We start from the raw sequence: 20,100 nt of genomic DNA on the forward strand, positions 1-20,100 counted from the left end.
AGATTCAGGGAAAGGTATTCCATATGATAAGACTTCCAATGAATACGAAATTCAAATGTTTATACATATTTGATGGTTTTTATTTTAGTGTGAATTCAAAAGTCCTTTAATAGCTTGATTTTACTTTTTAAATTGTTTTTTGTGGTGGTGATGTTATAGCTTTTGTTGTTTTGCAAATCTTTTAGAACTAATTAGTCAGTCCTGGCATTTGTCATGTAAGACTGCAGAATGTAATGTGTTAATGTGTGTTGTAGTGTGTCATTAAGTAATAGGGTGTTCTTATTTAAATCTATTAATTTGATATTGCTCCAAACTTGAGATGGGCCTGAGCCAAAACTGTTGATATGAGCAACCCCCAAATACAGTTTGAATTTAGATCAAACATTTTATGGCTGGTCTGAACCAAACCCAAAGGTGTCTGAAACACCCAAAACCTGCAGCATGAATTTGTCTCTTGTCTTCTAAAGGAAAATCGTAATTCATTATTGCTGTAAAATGTGTAACAATTATAGGTAACCATCAAGAACTGAGAACATTTTCAATTTAAAATAAATGGATTGCAACAATAATAACAATAATCAAGACTCTCTCTTCTTCATAGCTTCCCCATCTCCTTCAGAAAAGAGACAAATTGGTCAAAAATATATAATTTATCGGAATTCCTGCAAAATTGGGGTGGGGTGTGGGGTTGTGTGTGTAGTGTAATCTTTTGGGAAAAACAAAATCAAAAATTAAATTTTCTATGTCATTTCAAAAAAAAAAAATTTGTCAACTTTTGTAATAAAACTTCAGATTTTTTTTAAAAGGCATAATGTGACTAAAAGACTGATCAAAATTGCGGTGCAAAAAAGAGAAATGTTTTGAAGAACAAACAACAAACTGAATTATCAAATTTATAATAAAAATATTTTAAAAATGGAAAAAAATGTTGGGGGAAAGGATGGTTTTTAAGAGAGTTACTCTTTTTGAGAAAAGGACAAAATTCATTAAAAATATTTGCACTTACCTCCATTCTTGCTCATCAGAATTTTTTAATCAGTGTTTCACCTATGCCCAGAGTTGAAGTTGCAACCATTTAGGCATGTCTAGCAAAAACGACACAGTAGCTGTAAACAGTAAGGCAAAATATGAAAATTCTGCTGAGATTATGAAAAAATAGTCATCAGTGTACCAACTTTAATTCTGGAGTTATGAAGAATATAATTACTGTCATTAAAACAAGCAAAGAGTCCTGTGGCACCTTATAGACTAACAGACGTTTTGGAGCATGAGCTTTCGTGGGTGAATACCTACTTCATCAGATGCATGTAGTGGAAATTTCCAGGGGCAGGTATATATATGCAGGCAAGCTAGAGATAATGAGGTAGTTCAATCAGGGAGGATGAGGCCCTGTTCTAGCAGCTGAGGTGTGAAAACCAAGGGAGGAGAAACTGGTTCTGTAATTGGCAAGCCATTCACAGTCTTTGTTTGACACCATCAGCTCAGGATTAAACAAAGACTGTGAATGACTTGCCAATTACAGAACCAGTTTCTCCTCCCTTGGTTTTCACACCTCAACTGCTAGAACAGGGCCTCATCCTCCCTGATTGAACTACCTCATTATCTCTAGCTTGCCTGCATATATATACCTGCCCCTGGAAATTTCCACTACATGCATCTGATGAAGTGAGTATTCACCCACGAAAGCTCATGCTCCAAAACGTCTGTTAGTCTATAAGATGCCACAGGACTCTTTGCTGCTTTTACAGATCCAGACTAACACGACTACCCCTCTGATATTAAAATAAGTTTATTTGTATTTTGTTTGGTTCTTTGTAGAACAGAGGACATGTGTGCCTTGAGATTAACTTGGCCTATGCTTAAGTAACTAACATGTTGCTGTTAATTTTCCATTTCCTGACTTTATTATGTTTATTTCAGTCTTTTATTTAAGACAGCTCTTTGCTATTTGATTTCCATGTTAAGGAGTTTAAAAAAAAATTCTTCATGGAAAGTCACAAAATGCATATTCATCACGTCTTTTAAAATAAGAATTACAAGAGTTAATGCACAATGATATCTCAAATATTAATTCTTCTGAACATAGAACAGTATTAATTTTCTGATCCTGGAAATTCTAGAGCTCCCTCAAATCTCATTAAAGTCAATGGAAGTTGGGGAATCTCAACTATTTGCATTCTAATTACAATGTCTTGGATATCCCTGTGGTAAAGGCCCAAATCCTGCACACATGTAACTGTGTTCTTAACTTTATGAACAGTGCGTAGTTCCATTTATTTCTATTCGACTGCTTGCAATCTGTGAAGTTAAGCATGTCTTAATCTTCTGAGAGTCATGACTTAGGTTTTTATTGCTGACTAATTTATGGGTCCAGTCTTTGAGTGTGCTAGAGCTGCACTCTGAATAGCTGGGATTGAGGATGCATAAGTGGTTTTCCACCATCTTTTGGCCTCCCCAGTCCTGGGGGAAACAAGGATCTAGTTTGGCCACTGATATATGTTACTGCCATTCCACTAGCGAAGGGTGGTTCAGAGCAACCGGCTCTACTCACATCCCTTCTGTCCCTGTAATGCTCCTTACTCGAAGTCAAGAGTGGGTGATGTAGAGTAGACCTAATCAGCTTTACAACACCTGGCAATTTCTCTGTGCAAGGGTACCACTTTCCATTCCCTGTGCATTACCAGAGTATGCAGAGAAGACACAGTGGTGCTGCGGACATAGTCCAACATATGTCAATTTATAGCCCAGACTGTAAATACAAAAGACAAAAAAGTTTATATGCATATGAATTGCCCACAATTTCTAATGTTATAATCTTAGCAGTTTTACTTCCCTTTCACCACATCATGGCCACCAAAAATGATTAACTATGTTCCAATTGTTTACTAACTTCCTTAACTTAGTTTCATTTTTAAATTGTATGTGATATTTTGAACATAAGTACAACAGAGCTCACTAAACTGAAGACCTTATTTGTTTCATCCCTTGAACATACAGATTTTTTCAACTGATAATAGAAAATATATTTACATTCATGCTACCCTTGATTAAGATGTCTGTACTGAGTTTCAGCCTTGAATTACTTGTAGATTTGCTCATGCTAAATATTTTTACTTATCTTTGGCGGTTTCTAAGGCTTTTGATGCTAAAATTATTCATTTCTTTTTTTATTTTAATATTTGAACAGTTATAGATGACCTGTCCCAAGGAGATTCACTAAGGTAAGATTTAAAAAAACAACAACATATTTTAGCAAATCAGAGAGAGAGAGAGAGCATGACTTATTATTGTCTTATGTTTTTGTTATTTAAGAAGTTCTGAAAAAGATGAAGGGGATGACAGCTGGCTTACATCAGAGGAGGAAGAACTAGATTTTAACCCCAAGGTAAAGTGCTCTTATGGAAAAATATTTCATAGCTAGCTATAAGATGAAGCATATATACTTTATTTTTTAACATTTGGGAGATTTTAGCAAAGATTTTTTTTTGCTATGATTGAGAGACTTCACTTCTAGTCAGCTATAGTGCAAGTTTTCCCAAAATACAATTGCAGCTGACCTGATCGTCACCCTTTCTGTTCCCACCTTGAGCCCCTTCTAAAAAGACTTAGTTTTGGCGAAGTGTATGAAGGTTTTATGATTTGGATAAATATTCAGTAGATGATGAGATAAAGACCACCTCATATATTGTACTTATTTCTGCTCATTGGAACCATGGTTTCAAGAGAATAAAGGTAGTTCTTTAAACCATACAATTACTTCTACTCCATTCCAGAATTAAGAATTTGATCTTGAACCGTAGTACTTTTATGACAAGGTAACGGTGCATTAAAATGAAATTATTTGTTTGCCTGTTCTTTCCATCAGATATTTCTTGTAACACTGAAATGCTTCACCATTTCCTCAGCAACAAATTGGGCTCAAGTGGGCTCGGTGGATTAGTCACTGAAGTTATTCTACCTTCTACTTTGTTATTATATTGCTCATGATAACCTCGGAACACTTAAATGCCCTCTTTCCTGGTTCTCCGATCATGTTCTTCCACCCCACTCCTAAAATACTTTTACTGGCTTTCTGGTGATTTATCAGCTTCAAACTCCATTCTTCAACTTCAAGCATTTTCACAGCTCGCCTTGCTTGCTTCTCAGCTCTCATTTCCTCTATAATCCCACTTGTCACCCTACTCTCTGCACACTCCTGCTGCTTCCATATTGTCTTTGTTTCTTCCTGTGTGACTCCCACTATTTTTCTTTATGTCCCCCAACTTGGAGTAGCTTCTTTTCTACGTAGCTAGCTATTTTCAAATCCGATTCAAACTTACAATCCCTTCTTGAATCTAATTTCTTCTGGTTAGCCTGTAATTTATAATCTTCAGATTGGTTTTGTCTATTACAGGGATGGGAAAACTGCGGCCCGGGGGCCGAGATGTTTTAATCCAAACCTCGAGGTCCCGCCAGGGAGCAGAGTCTTGGGCTTGCCCTGCTCTGGCGCTCCAGCCAGAGAGCGGGGTCAGGGGCTGGCTCTGCGCGGCTCCTGGAAGCAGCGACAATGCAACATGTCCCCCCTCTGGCTCCTACACGTAGAGGCAGCCAGGGGACTCAGCACAGTGCCACTGCCCCAAGTGCCACTCCCACAGCCAATGGAAGCTGCAGGGGAAGCGCTTGCAGACGGGGCAGCGCACAGACCCACTTGGCCATGCCTCCACTTAGGAGCCGGAGGAGGGACATGCCACTGCTTCCGGGAGCTGCTTGAGGTGAGTGCTGTCCGGAGCTTGCACCCCTGACCTCCTCCCCCTGCCGCAGCCCTGGTCTGCCTTCCAAACCCCTCAGTCCCAGCCCAGAGCACCCTCCTTCACCCCAAACCCTTTATCCCCAGCCCCACCCCAGAGCCCTTAGCGCCCCCCCCCCCCCCATACCCCAGCCCAAATCCCCCTCCTACACCCTGAACTCTTCATTTCTGGCCCCATCCCAGAACCCTCACCCCCTCCTGCACCCTAACCCCAATTTTGTGAGCATTCATGGCCCGCCATACAATTTCCATACCCAGATGTGGCCCTCGGGCCAGAAAGTTTGCCCACCCCGGTCTATTACCACATTCATACTTGGTGATTTTGTTTTTAAAAGGGAGAAAATATGAAACTGAAAGAACTAGTCAGTTGTCTTTGAAGAATGTTACTCATTCATAAGCAGTATTCTTTTCCCTCTTGTTTCCTACCTCTCTTCTTTTTCCTCATCTCAGTGGTCTGCTGTCACTTTTCCATGTGGTATCTGTCCACTTTAGCTCTTCAAAGCAGAAACTTTGTCTTATGTCTGTAAAATATTATACATATATAATTTTTCCTTATGACATCTCAAGCTTCAGAAAATAGTAGGCAACTTTGTTAGTGTGTTTTTGTTATATGGAATTCAAATAGAAGCATTGACAGAAGACATAGAATCATGATGCTGTGACGTCAAGATGAAAACATATAGCTTTCACTAGGAAGTTTCCATGACAGGTGACGTTGTCCTTAACCTTAGTCTCATCTACTTTCCCCTATATTTTCTTTTCCCACCTCTGTAAATCTGCCCATTGCCTTCCCTGCAATATTCTCCATGTGTGCTACTGCCTCAGTTTAAACCCTCTGGAATGCTTATCTCTGTTTTCACCTTGATTTTTGTAACTCTCATATCTCTGATTTCTCAGCTCTTCAGACTATAACATGTTTATAATACTGCTCCACACTATTTAGATGTGTAAAAAACAATTCAGTCACCTAATTTTATCCTCACATAACTCCATTGACTCCCCTTCAATTTCACGCTAGTTCACATTTACTCTTTTAAGTTTTTAAAACACTCTATGAACACAATCTTAACCTCATCTCCCTCCCCATTCCTTCCAGACTGGTACTGAACTCCTTTTTCTGTTTCTTCCTACATCCTCCTTACTGTTGATACAAGAGTCTTTTTCTCTGCAGTTCTCACTAAATGGAACAAGTTTCCCATATCCTGCAGCCTCATTCACGATCCCTTTCATTTCATACCCCTGTATGCTATAAAAAAGAAATTATAAAAGCAGAAAAACTTTACTTAGTTTTAACTGAAAATATACTCTTCTGTCTTTTTGATGAGCACTGGGATATTTGCCGAGGCTGAAATCATTCAGTCTAGGCAAAAATTCTGATTATAGCAGTCCAGAAATCTTTATTAATCTTATATGGATTGTATAATCAGTTTTCATGAGGCAAGAAAGCACTTCCAGAAATATCCAAACTTAGCAAAAATTGTGATCTCAGAGAATTTAATTTTACAGTACATGTTAAACAAAAAGGAAATACGTTATAAAAGGAAATAGTTCTTCCGTTGACCAAGTCACATGTACGCTGAGGTTTGGGTTGACTTACCAGTGGTGTTCAGGAGTGTGAATGTTACAAAGTAGCTAGGTCAATCTACGCTTTAAGTGAAGACCAGGCCTCATATTCCACTAAAGGAGGACTGGGAAAAACTACACCAGAGATTTTGAAATATATTTAATATTCATTTTTATAACTCTTCGATGTTATAGAAAATAGTTTATATTTGAACAAAATCTATTCTCTCTCTCTTCCAATCTGGGATCCTTTTGTGAAGTCAACATGCTGAATTTTTTGAGTCATGCTCTTTTTTTCTGTCCAGTGTCTAAAAGGTCATGAAGTTTGACTTATGTATTCATTTATAGACTTAGGCCGGGGAGAGATGGACTATTTTTAAAACACAGAGTCTTCAGAAAGAGCAAAGGCGATATAGGGAATGACTAACCAGTTTAAATCCATGAGATTTAAATGTTCTCCCCTTCTATGTACGCTGCAGTATGAAAGGCCCAGATTTTTAAAGATATTCAGGGGTTGCGGCACTCAGTGTTGCATCATCTGAGTCTCATTTTCAAAAGTGATATGGACACTTAAAAGCCTAAATCCTGTTGACTGTAAATTGGGTGTTGGCATCTAAGTGCCTGAGTTTCTTCTGAAAATGAAACAGTGATGGGCATGCACCCCACACTAGCGTATAAAGGGATTAATTGAACCCTATGGAGGCTGCGCAGGAAGGCAGCCAATTTGAGAGGGGCTGCAAGGAGCAGCGATCAGGGCCAGGCAGATCCATATAAAAAGGACTGCAGGGGAGAGCCGTTTCAGTTGCTCCCTGGATCTGGAGGAGGGGAGAACTGGCTGCCTTGCAGGCTGAAGACAGCTAGCACCCTGGACAGAGCAGTGCTTTAGGCAGGAACCGGGAAAGCTTAAGATAGCTCCTGGTAGGCTGCAGGGATCTGCAGGCTGAAGCCCTGAGGCAAGGGCCAAGAGCGTGCTGAGGCTGCAGGGAAGTTGCCCAGGAAAAGGAACTGAAGAGTTGGAGGGGACACAGCAAGTGGTGTCTATTTACAGGGTTCCTGTGCTGGGACAAGGAATAGTGGGTGGGACCAGGTTCCCCCACACACACCACCACCACCGAGGAATTGGCCAGACAATGGGCTGCAGTTGCCACTGAGGGAAATGGCTGGACAGTGGACTGCAGTTCCCCTGGAAGGGGGGAGAACAGACCATGATGCAGCCAGAGGGCTGTGCCATGAAGATGACAACATAGTTTTGGGAGTGACATGGGTCCTGGAGGAGAAGTGACGGCGGCAAGATGCTGTCAGAAAAGGGCACACTGGCTAGCAGAGCTAATCTCCAGGACAGCCAGCCAGAGGCACCACAACGGTGAGTCGCACCCCATGAAAGAGACTTAGGTTCCTAACTTAGCTATTACAATGTCGAGTGCAGTAGTGCCTAAATACCTTTAAAAATCTGGGACAAGGTGCTTTGAAATTGAAAATAAAACAAAAGAAAAAATGGTATACGTGCAGCAACATTCTACCAAGTCGTCCTCTCCCTTAAAGTTATCACAGAATTTGCCTCTTAAATTGCTTGTTTACAGACTAGTTCAAAAAAATCTTCATGAGTTTATACACCATATGAAACAAATCAGCTACTTATGAAGAAGCCACATACATTTTCCTTTTCCTCAGATCATATGCCTACTAGCAGTTTCCTGAAACAATAAGTTGTTCTTTGAGTATTTTTCTACATGGATCCTGCTCTAGGTGGGCATGCGCTGTGTGTGTGACGATCAGGTTTTTTTGGCCAGCAGCGTTTAGTGGGGCTGTTCCTTCATCCTGCATATGCTCGCACCAATCCACGTGAAGACATAGTGGGTAAAGCAGGCCCAACCATCTCCCAGCTTCTCTTATCACCCATGGCAGCAAGACTGAATTCAGCAGTGTTGGTCTGCCAAACCGTAACTCCCTCAATTAATATTAGGATTAGTTTAGTGCTTATCATTTTATTTTCCCATTGGGCTAAAAAATAAGTTAGAAAATATGAAGATCCTTGGTACCAAGGCATTAATGCCATGGCCAAGGCAAAGTCTCTAGACTTTAAGTCCTGCCCTCCTGCCCTTCTTGTTGACCCTGCCAGCAGGTAGGGGATCTTGGGGGACAACTACTGCACTGGTGGGGTGCAAAATAAACTTTATTAAGAAAATGCAAAAACAGGGAAAATTCAATAGTGAGGGGTTTCTTTTAGTAAATAGTATAGGGGGTTTCAATAGTGGGGTACAATACAGTGGGGTACAATACAATTGGTAACACATTTATACTTCAGTGCTAACTGAACAGGTAGCTAACAATTTCTGTGTAAAAGGTGTGTCACAGCAGCATATAACCAACTAACAGTTATGGGTTAAATGTGTTAAATAACCAACAACTCTAAAAATGTGTCACAGTGGTGTAAATGTAAAATATGAGGTGTCAGAGAGAAAAAGGGTAACCAGTGGGGTTTTATGCTAGACTTCAGTAATACAATTGTGGTTTGGCAGCAGTAGGAGCGAGGTGAACACGTGGGGGAAGGGATTAAAAGAGAGAGGGAGAGAGAGAGAGAGAGGCAGTGGTAGAGGAATGAGGTTGGGGGATGGGGGAAGAGGAGCATGTGATGGAGCAGAGACCAAAGGCAGAGGCGCTGCAGAGGGGGATTTAAACTCAGGGAGACACAGAGAGCAGACAGACTGCAATTTTAAACAGCAGAGAGACTGCAACGAGTGACTGGGGAGCTTGGGGGGAGACACGGGCAAGCTTGGGGCGCGGGGTTAGAGCAGCGGGAAGACAAACTTAACCACAATTATACAGAACACAGCACAATCTTATTTATGATCTAACTTAACCAAGACTACACAAATTAGCAAGTAACAGAACACAATGCAACAATTTTTTTTAAACCTAACTTACAGAGCACAATACAAACAATTCTTTAAACCTAACTTAACCACCGCTATGCAAAATGAAATTACAACTTATCTAGACTAAGAACCTGATTCTAATAGGTGCACCTTACACTATGCCGATTCTTTGATGGGGAGGGGGAGCAGTTCCAGAGGGCAGAGTGGTATGTGCATAGGGTACAGCCGCCGGGGTGATGGTGGTGATGGCGGTGGCTGCAGCAGTGGGGCGGCTGCAAGCCGGCGGCCCAGGATACAGTCCAGGAAGGCACAGCTTAGCAGCGGCATAGGCTTATTTTTAGCAGCAAAGGCGCTGCGGAGCAAGAAACAGATTACAGATACAGACCAAGGAGTTAGCTTGGGTCTGTCTGCTGGAGAAACAAGGCCAGCAGCTAGGACAAGAGAGTCTGCAAGAGGGAGTTCTTACCAATCCCTAGGACAGCAGCAAGCACAGAGGCAGGAACAGCAGTAGCATCAGAGGATGGAGAGAGGACTCGATTCGCTTACAATAATCAGGAGATCTCCAGGCACAAATTCTTTGTTCTTGGGAGGGGAGTTTAAAAAAGGGGGAACGCTCAAAAACAAACGAGAGCGGGGAGAGGATCCCCCAAAGACCCCTAGCTGATCAAACGAGGTGGCAAAGCAAGGATCTTCTCCGAGGTCTGATCAGAAAATGTCCAGCTTTAAAGGCAAACTCAGGCAGTTTCCCACCAGTACTTTTGATTGGCTCCTCTTGATACAGGGGAAGAGAGAAGGCAGAGAAAGGCTGCAGGTAAGCATAGGCATGCCTGGGCATGTTCTGAGCCACAGGTATGACTCATATGCTTAATTAGTTGGCCACTTCAGGTCTTGCATTTCTGGGCAGTGCCCCCCACACCGAGCCCGGGTCTGAACAAAGGAGCCCAACAAAGAAGCAAGAAGCCCCCTCCCTAGGCAGAGCAATGGCTCCAGTTAGTCTGTACAAGCCATTCCTATGAATAGGGCTGTGACTTTAGTTAGCACAATGGCCGGGAGGGGCGGCCACACAGGACAAACAGAAAGGAGAGGGGAAAAAGGAATACAGCTGTCCCCCTGCTGCAACAGACACTTGTTAGGTGGCGGATCCCAAAATAATGGCCATTCTAAATGACTTTTTTGGCTTGGAGAAGGACACATACTTCACAAGTGCTCCATCTGCACATCTTTCTCTGAGTGCATACAGAGAGACTGAGATGCTGCCTGAAATTGATTGTTCCAATAGAAATAATGAAGAGCATCTCTGACCCAGAGAATTGAGAGTTGAAAGGTGGTTCAACTGCTCATAAACCACATTCAGCTAGTTCTCTGGTAAACTCAGGCAATATCCCTAGCACCCAGGGCACGACAGCTACCAAAGACCTCAGACCTCATCTAGAGTTCATGATTGATCGATATAGGTTTCCACAAGTGAGTCAGTTGCTCCTGCTGACCATAGCCAAAAGCAAAAACTGCACCAATCACCTTCCCTGGTACAATTAAAGAGTAGGCGGAGGAGTCATTCTGTTTCTGATTTGGCCACAGTTCCTCCTTCAAAGCCTGACTCCCACTGCTGAGCAAATCTACTGTCTGATGCATGCTCCCTGGCACTGGCCCCATGCCAACTGTGTTCCATAATCAGCCCATCTAATCTGTACAGATTATGTTGGTTTCATCTACGCTGATAAGGTCAGCTCACAATTAAGGACCTTTCATGTGAAAGTCATGACCTTTTTAAGTCCTAGATAAAGAGTTCCTCTCTTTTTGAAAGACTATAGAAAGACACTTTGGTCCCTAGATCTCTACAGTGTAGTCCAGAGGAGGAAGCATGTTACACCTCAGATTTTTTCCAGGCTAAGGTCAGCTTCTCATACTGTTATCAACAGGAGTCCTCAGAGCTTCCCAAGAAAAGACCTCACTACCAGTGAAGGAGAAGCTCAACCTTATCTTCTGTTAGAATCCACACATCACCATCTCTGAGACAAGAAATAGATTCCACAGTCAAGAGTCCTGGACTGATCTATACAGATCTGTTCACCTGTTTCTCTCTCTCACACACACCCCGCCCCTGCACACCACTTCCTTATCAACCTCCTTTGTTTCTTTTTGTAGGCTGGTACTAGAATTAAGGACCGCAAGGTCCTGGAAGTTCTCAAAAAGGGTTATATGGACTAGTTTCAGGCCTTGCCCACCCATCCCCATTCATTCTCAGAGATTCCTCCTACGAGAGAGTCATCCTCCTACTGCTCGGTACAGAAGTTTATATTGCCATTCTGAAAAAGAAAGAAGATAACATTTCCAACTCAACAAATTCATCCATCACTTTGGGCTCAGGATGGTCACTCTGGCTTCTATAATTCCCTCCCTGAAACCTCAAGATTGGTTTGTGACTTTTGACCAGCAAACTGCATATTTTTTATGTATGCGTTCCCCTCTATTGCAGAATTCTTTAGCTTGGGGTTCTGTATTGGTGGAAGGAATGAGAAGTGATTGAGTTTACTCTGCCCTTTATGCTCTTGGGTGGGGGACATGAGGATGTGAAGGGTGCAGCCACAGACACAGTGGAGATTGCTGGTCAAAAGAATCTGATCTTGCATGCTCCTGTGGGATCCATGTGGACAAAACATCTTGAAGCAACAGGCATTGAAATGTAAGTAAATGTTCTGTATCTTGATTTCTCTTTTTAAATGCAAATCACAGAACGTCAGGATTGGAAGGGACCTCAGGAGGTCATCTAGTCCAACCCCCTGCTCAACGCAGGACCAATCCCCAGACAGATTTTTGCCCCAGCTCCCTAAATGGCCCCCCCCAAGGATTGAGCTCACAACCCTGGCTTTAGCAAGCCAATGCTCAAACCACTGAGCTATCCCTCTCCACCTGCTTATAGTATTAACATACCATTGCCAAAATACACAATAGGCTGTTAAGGAGCAGTAAGTCTTTTTTTTTTTTTTTTTTTTTTTTTTTTAAGCACTACCACCTGCTGAATAATTTGATTGAACATGGTAGACACTAGAATTATTTATTAGGCCTTTTCCACTCTCATTAAGCATGGAACATGAATAATGGAAGCACTACCTACTGAAGGTCCAATCTTTCATCTGTGGTTTTCCTTAGATCTTCTGAAACCTCTTTAGAAGTTGTACATGAAAATTTAGGAGTATGTTTTAAAAGCATTGCATAGGGAATTCCCTATGTTACACCAGTGAGGAGACACATGGTTAAATCTTCATGAACTTCTTTGAAAACTTACCCTAAAATACAGTCGTTAAATTATATCTGTCTGGATCACTAATCTCTTCTTAACCAAATTGCTGCAAACTTCTGTGTACATATTTTTTTGTATCAAATTAATGACTGTTTCCTCTTCCACTCAGAGGATGAATTGCTGAATTTCTACTTTATTTCACGTGCATTGTGTGTTAAAATAGAAGCAGTAACATCTTCCCATCATGATGCAGGAATTTTGGTGTCCTCAGACTGTGGACTGGGCCATTTTAAGTGACTAATCTGTTGACTAATCATAGAGAATCTATCAAGTATTTAAGACTCTTAGACATAAAATTGAAACAAAACAGCCTAAATGCCAGTATTGCTGATGCCGACTGGATTAAAGAAAAGATTTTGTAGAATATAATACACTTCGAAATATATTATTTGATGATGTATGGGCTAAATCTTTTGGGCAAAACTCTCATTGACTGACTTCAATAAGAGTGCTGGCTGAGTCAGGACTGCAGGATGGAAGCCTCAACTGGCATTGTCAGTAAGAAAATGTTATTGAATTTAGTCTTCAGTATTTGATAAAGCAGAGGGGTGTTACTGATTATTCATGTAAAAACTCAATGTTCTTAAAGTTAACTTTATTTACAGAAACCACAGAAGCCAAGTTTGACTCTGCTAATGAACTCTTCCCATCAATTCAAGAAAAACAGTAAGCAATGGGGGGGAGGCGGGGAAATCTCCTTTACTACATTATATGTTGATTTGAAATTGTAGATTTATTATGTATTTTACTTCCTCTTTTAAGTATATTTGATCTTTGTGTTTTTACTATAGTAGGTGAGAAAAGTAGCATTATGAGAACAGAACATATAGCCATTTCACAGCAAAATAAATCAAATTGTGAAGCTGAAGATGTCATTGAATCCCCTCCTAAGCCTTTTTCCCAAGTCAAGTCCTACCCTCGACCTCTCCATCCCTCACCTGGCTCCTGTTCAAAACCTTCCCAGATGACTCCTCCTCTCCTGGGGTTTAAACAGGTAAATTTTTGTTTGTGCAATTAATTTGTTGGTTCCTATGTTGTGTTTTTTCTTTTTCGAATTCATCTATGATTTTATGAAGCTGGTGAGGATATTAGAATTGGAAATCTTCAGTCATCAAGGCAAAACCTCAAACAAGTAACCAGAAATCACACAAATTTGGATAAAAAAGAATGTGAAGACCTAACAAATGAAGATATTTCAGAATCAAGCAAACAGGAGAAAGAAGAATTAGAGGAAGAAGAAGAGGAGGAAAATGATGAAGAAGAATTTAGTCAGGAAGAAAAGGAAGATGAAGATACAGAAGATGAAGAAGGAAGTCAAGATGATTACACAGAGGATGAAGAAGAAGAATATGTTGGAAAATTGGAGCATGAGCATGATAAAAAGTTAGAAATCTTCAACGGTGCTGTTAAATCTGAAAGGGAAGTTAAATGTGGAAGCAAAAATATACACGATGCTGGTAGTCACGAAACATGTGAAGAGAAAGATCAGGAAATGCAAGAATCTGTTGATATTCCTGTGTCTTTTATAACTGGACATTATGAAGGTTTAAAGGAAAATATAACTGCCATATCATATAAGATGGTAAATAAGGAAGTACTTTATGATTCATCAAAAAAAGATGGTAGCGAACATGAAGAAATTCATGAATTTCAGAATACAAATGAATTGTTACATACAGATGGAAATGAGAAAATCAGATGTAAGACTCGCTGTTCTTTTGAAGACTCTGAAATGACAGCCTGGAAAAAAGATGCATCTCCATCTGTCTTAAATAATTGTTATACTAAGGAGGAAAACTCAAATCTAGTAAATGATATCTTTGAAAGTGATGATGATCCTTGGTCAGAGGCAGAAAATCCAAGACATGAGAACAGAAGACAGGACTCAGAGAATCTTAGATTTCTAGGTGATCAAAATGCTGGAAAGGAGCACAGCAAGAATTCCAAGGGATTGGGTAATACAGTCTGTAAAACACTGGAACCAGAAAGTGAGAATTTGCCTGTAAATAGCGGTGAAGAAAATCTAAAAGAATCGTTTCAACCAAGCATCAAAGTAAGTAAAAAGAGACAAACCCAATAACAAGGATTTTTACAAAGGTAAAGCAGAAGATAAGACACAAAGTACTTGTGTTGTAGCTGAATGGTTTGAATATAGTTAAATGAAAGCCTTAATAGATGATTGCTAACAAGAATCATGTAACTCAAATTTAATCTGATCTTCAGCATTGAATAAAGAAATGACTGACTATAAATTTTGTTTCTAATAAAGCAGAGTTTTCATGCATTAGATAGGATAGTAGTGAGCAGCATTTTTTTTATTCTAAATGTGGTTATGATGCTATAGAAGGATGAATTTTAGACTCATTATTCTGAAGTCAGTATAATTTGTGGCTTAAAGGATGATGCATAAAAGGAATTAGGTATTGTTTGCAAGAGTAACTGGGCTCTGACAAAATCCAAATGTGTTACGAAAAATGAATTGAACTGCAACAGCATAAACTGATTTGTATTTATTTATTTATTTTTACAAAAAATGAGTAAAAAAAGGTGGTTGGAATATAAAATTGCTTTTAGAATCAGATGATCAGTTGAGCTCCTCTGGGACAATACAGATAAAGCCCATGATTAAGGGTACATCTTCACTACCCGCCGTATCGGCGGGTAGCAATTGATTGCTCGGGGATCGATATATCGCATCTCATCTAGACGCGATGTATCGATCCCCGAACGCGCTTATATCGATTCCGTAACTCCACTAACCCGAACGGAGTTGCAGAATCGACAGGGGGAGCCGCGGACATCGATCCCGCGCCGTGAGGACGGTGAGTAATTCGATCTTAGATACTTCGACTTCAGCTACGTTATTCACATAGCTGAAGTTGCGTATCTAAGATCGATTTTCCCTCGTAGTGTAGACCAGCCCTAAGTGTGTGAGATCTGGGAATAAAAGCAGTCTTGGTTGAGGTGATCAACTAAGGAATGAAATTCCAAAGGAGATTAGGTGAATCTGATCATCTTTAGAAAATGCTGCAAGAACTTTTCACCATAGCAAAAATGATATTCACAACATTGATACCTTCATCCAAACAAATGTGCCCCCATTCAAAAAACCAAACAAAACCCACCTAAAACGAATCATCCACCCAACTAAACAAACCCCATTCCCAAGCAGAGTTGTTTGCCTCAAAAAGTGATTTTGCTATTACTGTTGATTTGATGTATGCACTCAGACACTACAAGGATGAGTGGGAGTATAACATCTTAAAATAGATAGAAAGTAATTTGTTTTTGTTTAGTATTTTTAGTTGGGAAGATATTTTTCATTCAATCTCTTTCTACTAGGAAGAATCATCAGAGGAGGAAGATGACATAAAGCAACCACAAATTTCAAATGTTATAGATAAAAGTTTGATTTGTAATGGAAACCATGAAGCACAGAATCCCTCAGAAGATACTGCTGTTAGAAAAGGTAAATTAGTAAATAGAAATCCAAATGTTTTTCCTAGATTAGTTTACTGTGCGAGAGTACTAAGAAAAGATCATAATCTGCTGCCTCTGGTATTGTGAACCATGAGATGTTTTTCACTTGCCCTGGTACACTCTCAGGGAATGTCTCAGCTGATAAATCACTTGGTTCCTTTGTTTCTGAGGGACTCCAAAGAGTACAAGACACACATTACAGACAGTCCCTGTCTTGAAGCACTTACAATCTAAAAAAGGCATAAAGTAGATTGGACATATTGTAAAGCACAGAAATAGGAATAGTTTGGATTTTTTATAGCCTATATTTTTAAATTAAGTCACCTCACAGATATGTCTAAAATGATGTTGGTGAGTTGAGGACAACAATCAGAAGAGTGGGTGAATGTTATATCCAACCCTTTAGCTGAGGTTGTATTTCCACAAATTATCTAATTTCACAACCTTCAGTTGCTTTTAGATGATCAGATAGCAGCAGTGGCTAGTACTGATGATGTTTTTCTTCTGTGTCTGGCAGGTTGGGTTCAAATCTATTTTTTGATGGGATATAGCTTCCATGGCCGTGGCTTTGTAACTTTTGAGTACTACAACACACTCCAAATCGGACTGCACCTTAAAACCATTTGGAAACTGTGGCTAGTACAGAATGCATTTAAGTGGAGCTCCTCGGTGGCAGCATGGAACACCAGTGCTCTATAAAAAACCTTATTCTATTGAATCTTCTATACCAGTCCAGATATTTGTTAAAGTTCCTCCCAACCAGCAGATGCAGCCAGAACACTGAATTCTGAGAATGTCATCATGCCTTCACATACACCTCTACCCCAATATAACGCTGTCCTCGGGAGCCAAAAAATCTTACTGCGTTATATTGAACTTGCTTTGATCCACCAGGGTGCACAGTCCCAAACCTCTGGAGCACTGCTTTGCTGCATTATATCTGAATTCATGTTATATCAGGGTAGAGGTGTTAAGGATTTAGGTATTTCTACACTACAGCGGCTCAGCTACAGCTCTGCATGGCATAGAATACCAGGGTTGGAAGGGACCTCAGCTAGTCCAACCCTCTGCTCAAAGCAGGACTAAGCCCCAGACAGATTTTTGCCCTAGATCTCTAAATGGGCCCCTCAAGGATTGAACTGTCAACCCTGGGTTTAGTAGGCTAATGTTCAAACCACTGAGCTATCCCTCTGTATCCACTGCAGCACTGTAGTATATTTGCTTCCTATATCAGTATAGGAGTTGTTCCGTCAGTGTAGGTGACCAACTTCCATGAGAGGCAGTAGTGAAATTGATGGAAGAATTCTTCTATTGATCTAGCTGTATTTGCACCTGGAGTTAGGTCAATTTAAATGTTGCACTTAAGTTGCAAAATACTTCACAGCCCTGAAGGACATAGTTTAAGTCAATGTAATTTTTAAGTGTATACCAGGATTTAGCCTTCAGTTTCTTTCTTCAGCGGGTATAGCAGGAGAGAAGAAAGATGAGGGCCTGAAGAAAACAGTGTGACACACTGTGGTGTTGCAGCTACCTTAGCAGCACATGTGAATTATTTGTATACAGATTGAGATAAATTATGTATGCCTATTGGCGATCTTATGAGTACAGGGCTTATCTGATAGAGTACAACTAATGTGAAATGTTTATAAGAGAAAAGTAAAATTTCATATTTATTTTATTCTGTAGATACAATGTCAGTATTAGAATTGGACGAGGAGGAGGATACAGAATCACCCTGGGATTCAGAGGTACTTTCCATTAATATGGCTATTATGATCCCACCAATTTTATTCAATTCACTACCACTCAAGAGTTTACTTTTATTGCATTTCTGACTTCTTCGTTGGTGAATGGATCATAGGGCTTGATGCTGTGGTTTTAAAGTACTACTTAGGGGCTGACTAGTTAAGACTGCTAATCACCTAGGTCTCCTGGCAGTGGACCCCCGCAGATTCAATTAGTATTTCTAGCATCATATTGAATTATTAAATAATTTAGTTGTTTTAAATGTTTATGAAAGGTAAAAATATTAGGTTTTTAAATCTGTGTTGTTTTTTTTTAATTTAAAAAAGACAATGAAATCTTGTCCCCATTTAAGTCAACATTAAAACTCTCACTAAATGGATTTGGGGCCAGGTTTTTACCTTTTATCTCTGCCTGCAAGCATTGCCTCTGTAGCTGGTGCACATTATGAAAAAGCTGTAACCATTGGAGCTGCACATACACCCTAGCTATGGTCTCTTGCCTCTCCCATATCCAGAGAATAACCCCAGTTGCTACTCAGTTCTTGCGGACTGCTTTAGGCAGCAAGGAGAATGTAGTGTTGTTTTTCCACATTAGTTTCCTTTTGAGAGTGTTTAACTTTTATCCTTTTAAAATTTTAATCTTAAAGTTTTAGGACAGTTAGTATTAGTCTTTGTCAACTTTTTGGCCTTGTTGAACTTTGTTTCTTCAGTTCTCCTTATAGCATTCCCTGTGCAGCTGTTGATTATCGTAGGGTGCATGCACAACTCCCATAGACTTGTGTGCTGAGGACATGAACATCACCTGCACTTACAGTACAGAGATACAAACAATCGTTGTAAAGAACTGCAGTTATTATTGAAGCAGGTTTTTTTTAAAAAAAATTTTTAATTCTTCCCCACACACACACCTCCCCCCACTTCTTCTGTGTTTATCAAGGCTAGTTCAGACATCTTAATTGACAGAAATTTTAACTAGCATTTTATTAACACTTTAATGAAAAATATTCATAAGTATTATGATTTTTAAAATAGTCTATATTATGATATTCCTTTTCTAAAGCTTTTTCAGAGATACATGAGTACTATGTATACTGGATAGCGCACAAAAATGTTTGGTTGTAAATCATTGCTGATACCCAGCAACTAAAAATATCTATACTTTTTCTGTGGAAAGCAATTAAAAATTAATTCTATCCAGGTTATCATGCATGTTTTTAATTAACCAGTGTGCTTCTGAAAGTCCAAGAAAACTACCAGTCAACCTATTAATTTCATCTGCTGTCAGAACTGACACACACATGCAGAGTATTTTTGAGGAACCAAATGAAGGTAATTTTATCATTGTATTATTATCCATACTTCATGAGCTTTTATAAAATAAGCTTAATTTTATATGTACGCCTTAGGAATTCTTCAAAAAAAAGGAGTGGGTGGTTCTCTCAGTGGCAATAGAAAACTGCTGGTTAATTGTCATTATTGATAGATTTCGTTTTTTTATTCTTGAAAAGAGTAGAAAATACTTTGACTTTAATTCAAGAGATGATCCATTTCAGAGGAACTGTGGTAGTTTGCATGTCCTTGGCCATTGACTAGCAGCTAAAATGGGTAGTACACCTCTACCCCGATAGAACACAACCCGATATAAAACAAATTTGGATATAATGTGGTAAAGCAGTGGGGAGCCTCGGGCCCTTTAAAGCACCACCCAAGCCTCGCTCCTTTACCATTATATCCGAATTCATGTGAAGCCCTGGACCCTTTAAATCACCGCCCGAGCCCCGCTGCCAGAGCTCCAGCGGTGATTTAAAGGGCCAGAGGCTCCAGCCACTGCAGAGATCTGGTGGTAATTTAAAGGGCCTGAGGCTCCCTGCAATGGCTGGAGCACTGGGCCCTTTAAATCACCACCGGGGAAGCCGGTCCAGGCCAGCACAGTGCATCAGCTCTTGCCGTAGCAGACCAAACCCAATATAACGCAGTCTCACCTATAAGGCGGTGAGATTTTTTGGCACCCAAGGACCACGTTATATCGGGATAGAGGTGTAAAAGGAATTATACTCTCCTTAGGAGTTCAAACTGTATTTTCACTAAATTCTTGTAAATGTTCTTCAAAACCTTGACATGGTTCAGGGTATTTATTTTTATAGAAAGTTTTTTTCTGACAGAAAAGATGGTATGAGATTTTTTTTATGGTCAAAAAGTGTTATGATTTGCTGCTGTTATATTTCTTTTCTCTCTGTAGTTTTATTAGCCCAGGAGGTTTAGCCTATGAAAGTTATAGAGAGATGGGGAGTTTTTGGCTTGATAAAATGTCTGACTCTAAATGACCTGAGATCATCCATTGTCTATTAC

The 20,100-nt window shown here is 40.0% G+C and overlaps 1 protein-coding gene across 11 annotated transcripts in view; it reads left to right on the top strand.

Annotated features, from left to right (window-relative positions):
* ANKRD7 (ankyrin repeat domain 7) overlaps positions 1 to 20,100 on the top strand; it is a 195,886-nt gene that overhangs the window by 42,785 nt on the left and 133,001 nt on the right. For 10 of the 11 annotated variants that reach the window (XM_050935977.1, XM_050935978.1, XM_050935979.1 and 7 more), the window contains 7 exons: positions 3,188 to 3,221; positions 3,313 to 3,385; positions 13,132 to 13,192; positions 13,318 to 13,520; positions 15,869 to 15,995; positions 17,693 to 17,754; positions 18,978 to 19,080. In XM_050935977.1, the coding sequence (XP_050791934.1) occupies positions 3,188 to 3,221; positions 3,313 to 3,385; positions 13,132 to 13,192; positions 13,318 to 13,520; positions 15,869 to 15,995; positions 17,693 to 17,754; positions 18,978 to 19,080 (663 nt within the window). The remainder of the gene's footprint in view (positions 1 to 3,187; positions 3,222 to 3,312; positions 3,386 to 13,131; positions 13,193 to 13,317; positions 13,521 to 15,868; positions 15,996 to 17,692; positions 17,755 to 18,977; positions 19,081 to 20,100) is intronic. The other variant, XM_050935980.1, reaches the window with a different exon arrangement.

This window comes from Gopherus flavomarginatus, chromosome 1 (assembly GCF_025201925.1).
Source record: "Gopherus flavomarginatus isolate rGopFla2 chromosome 1, rGopFla2.mat.asm, whole genome shotgun sequence".
Lineage (NCBI taxonomy): Eukaryota > Metazoa > Chordata > Testudines > Testudinidae > Gopherus > Gopherus flavomarginatus.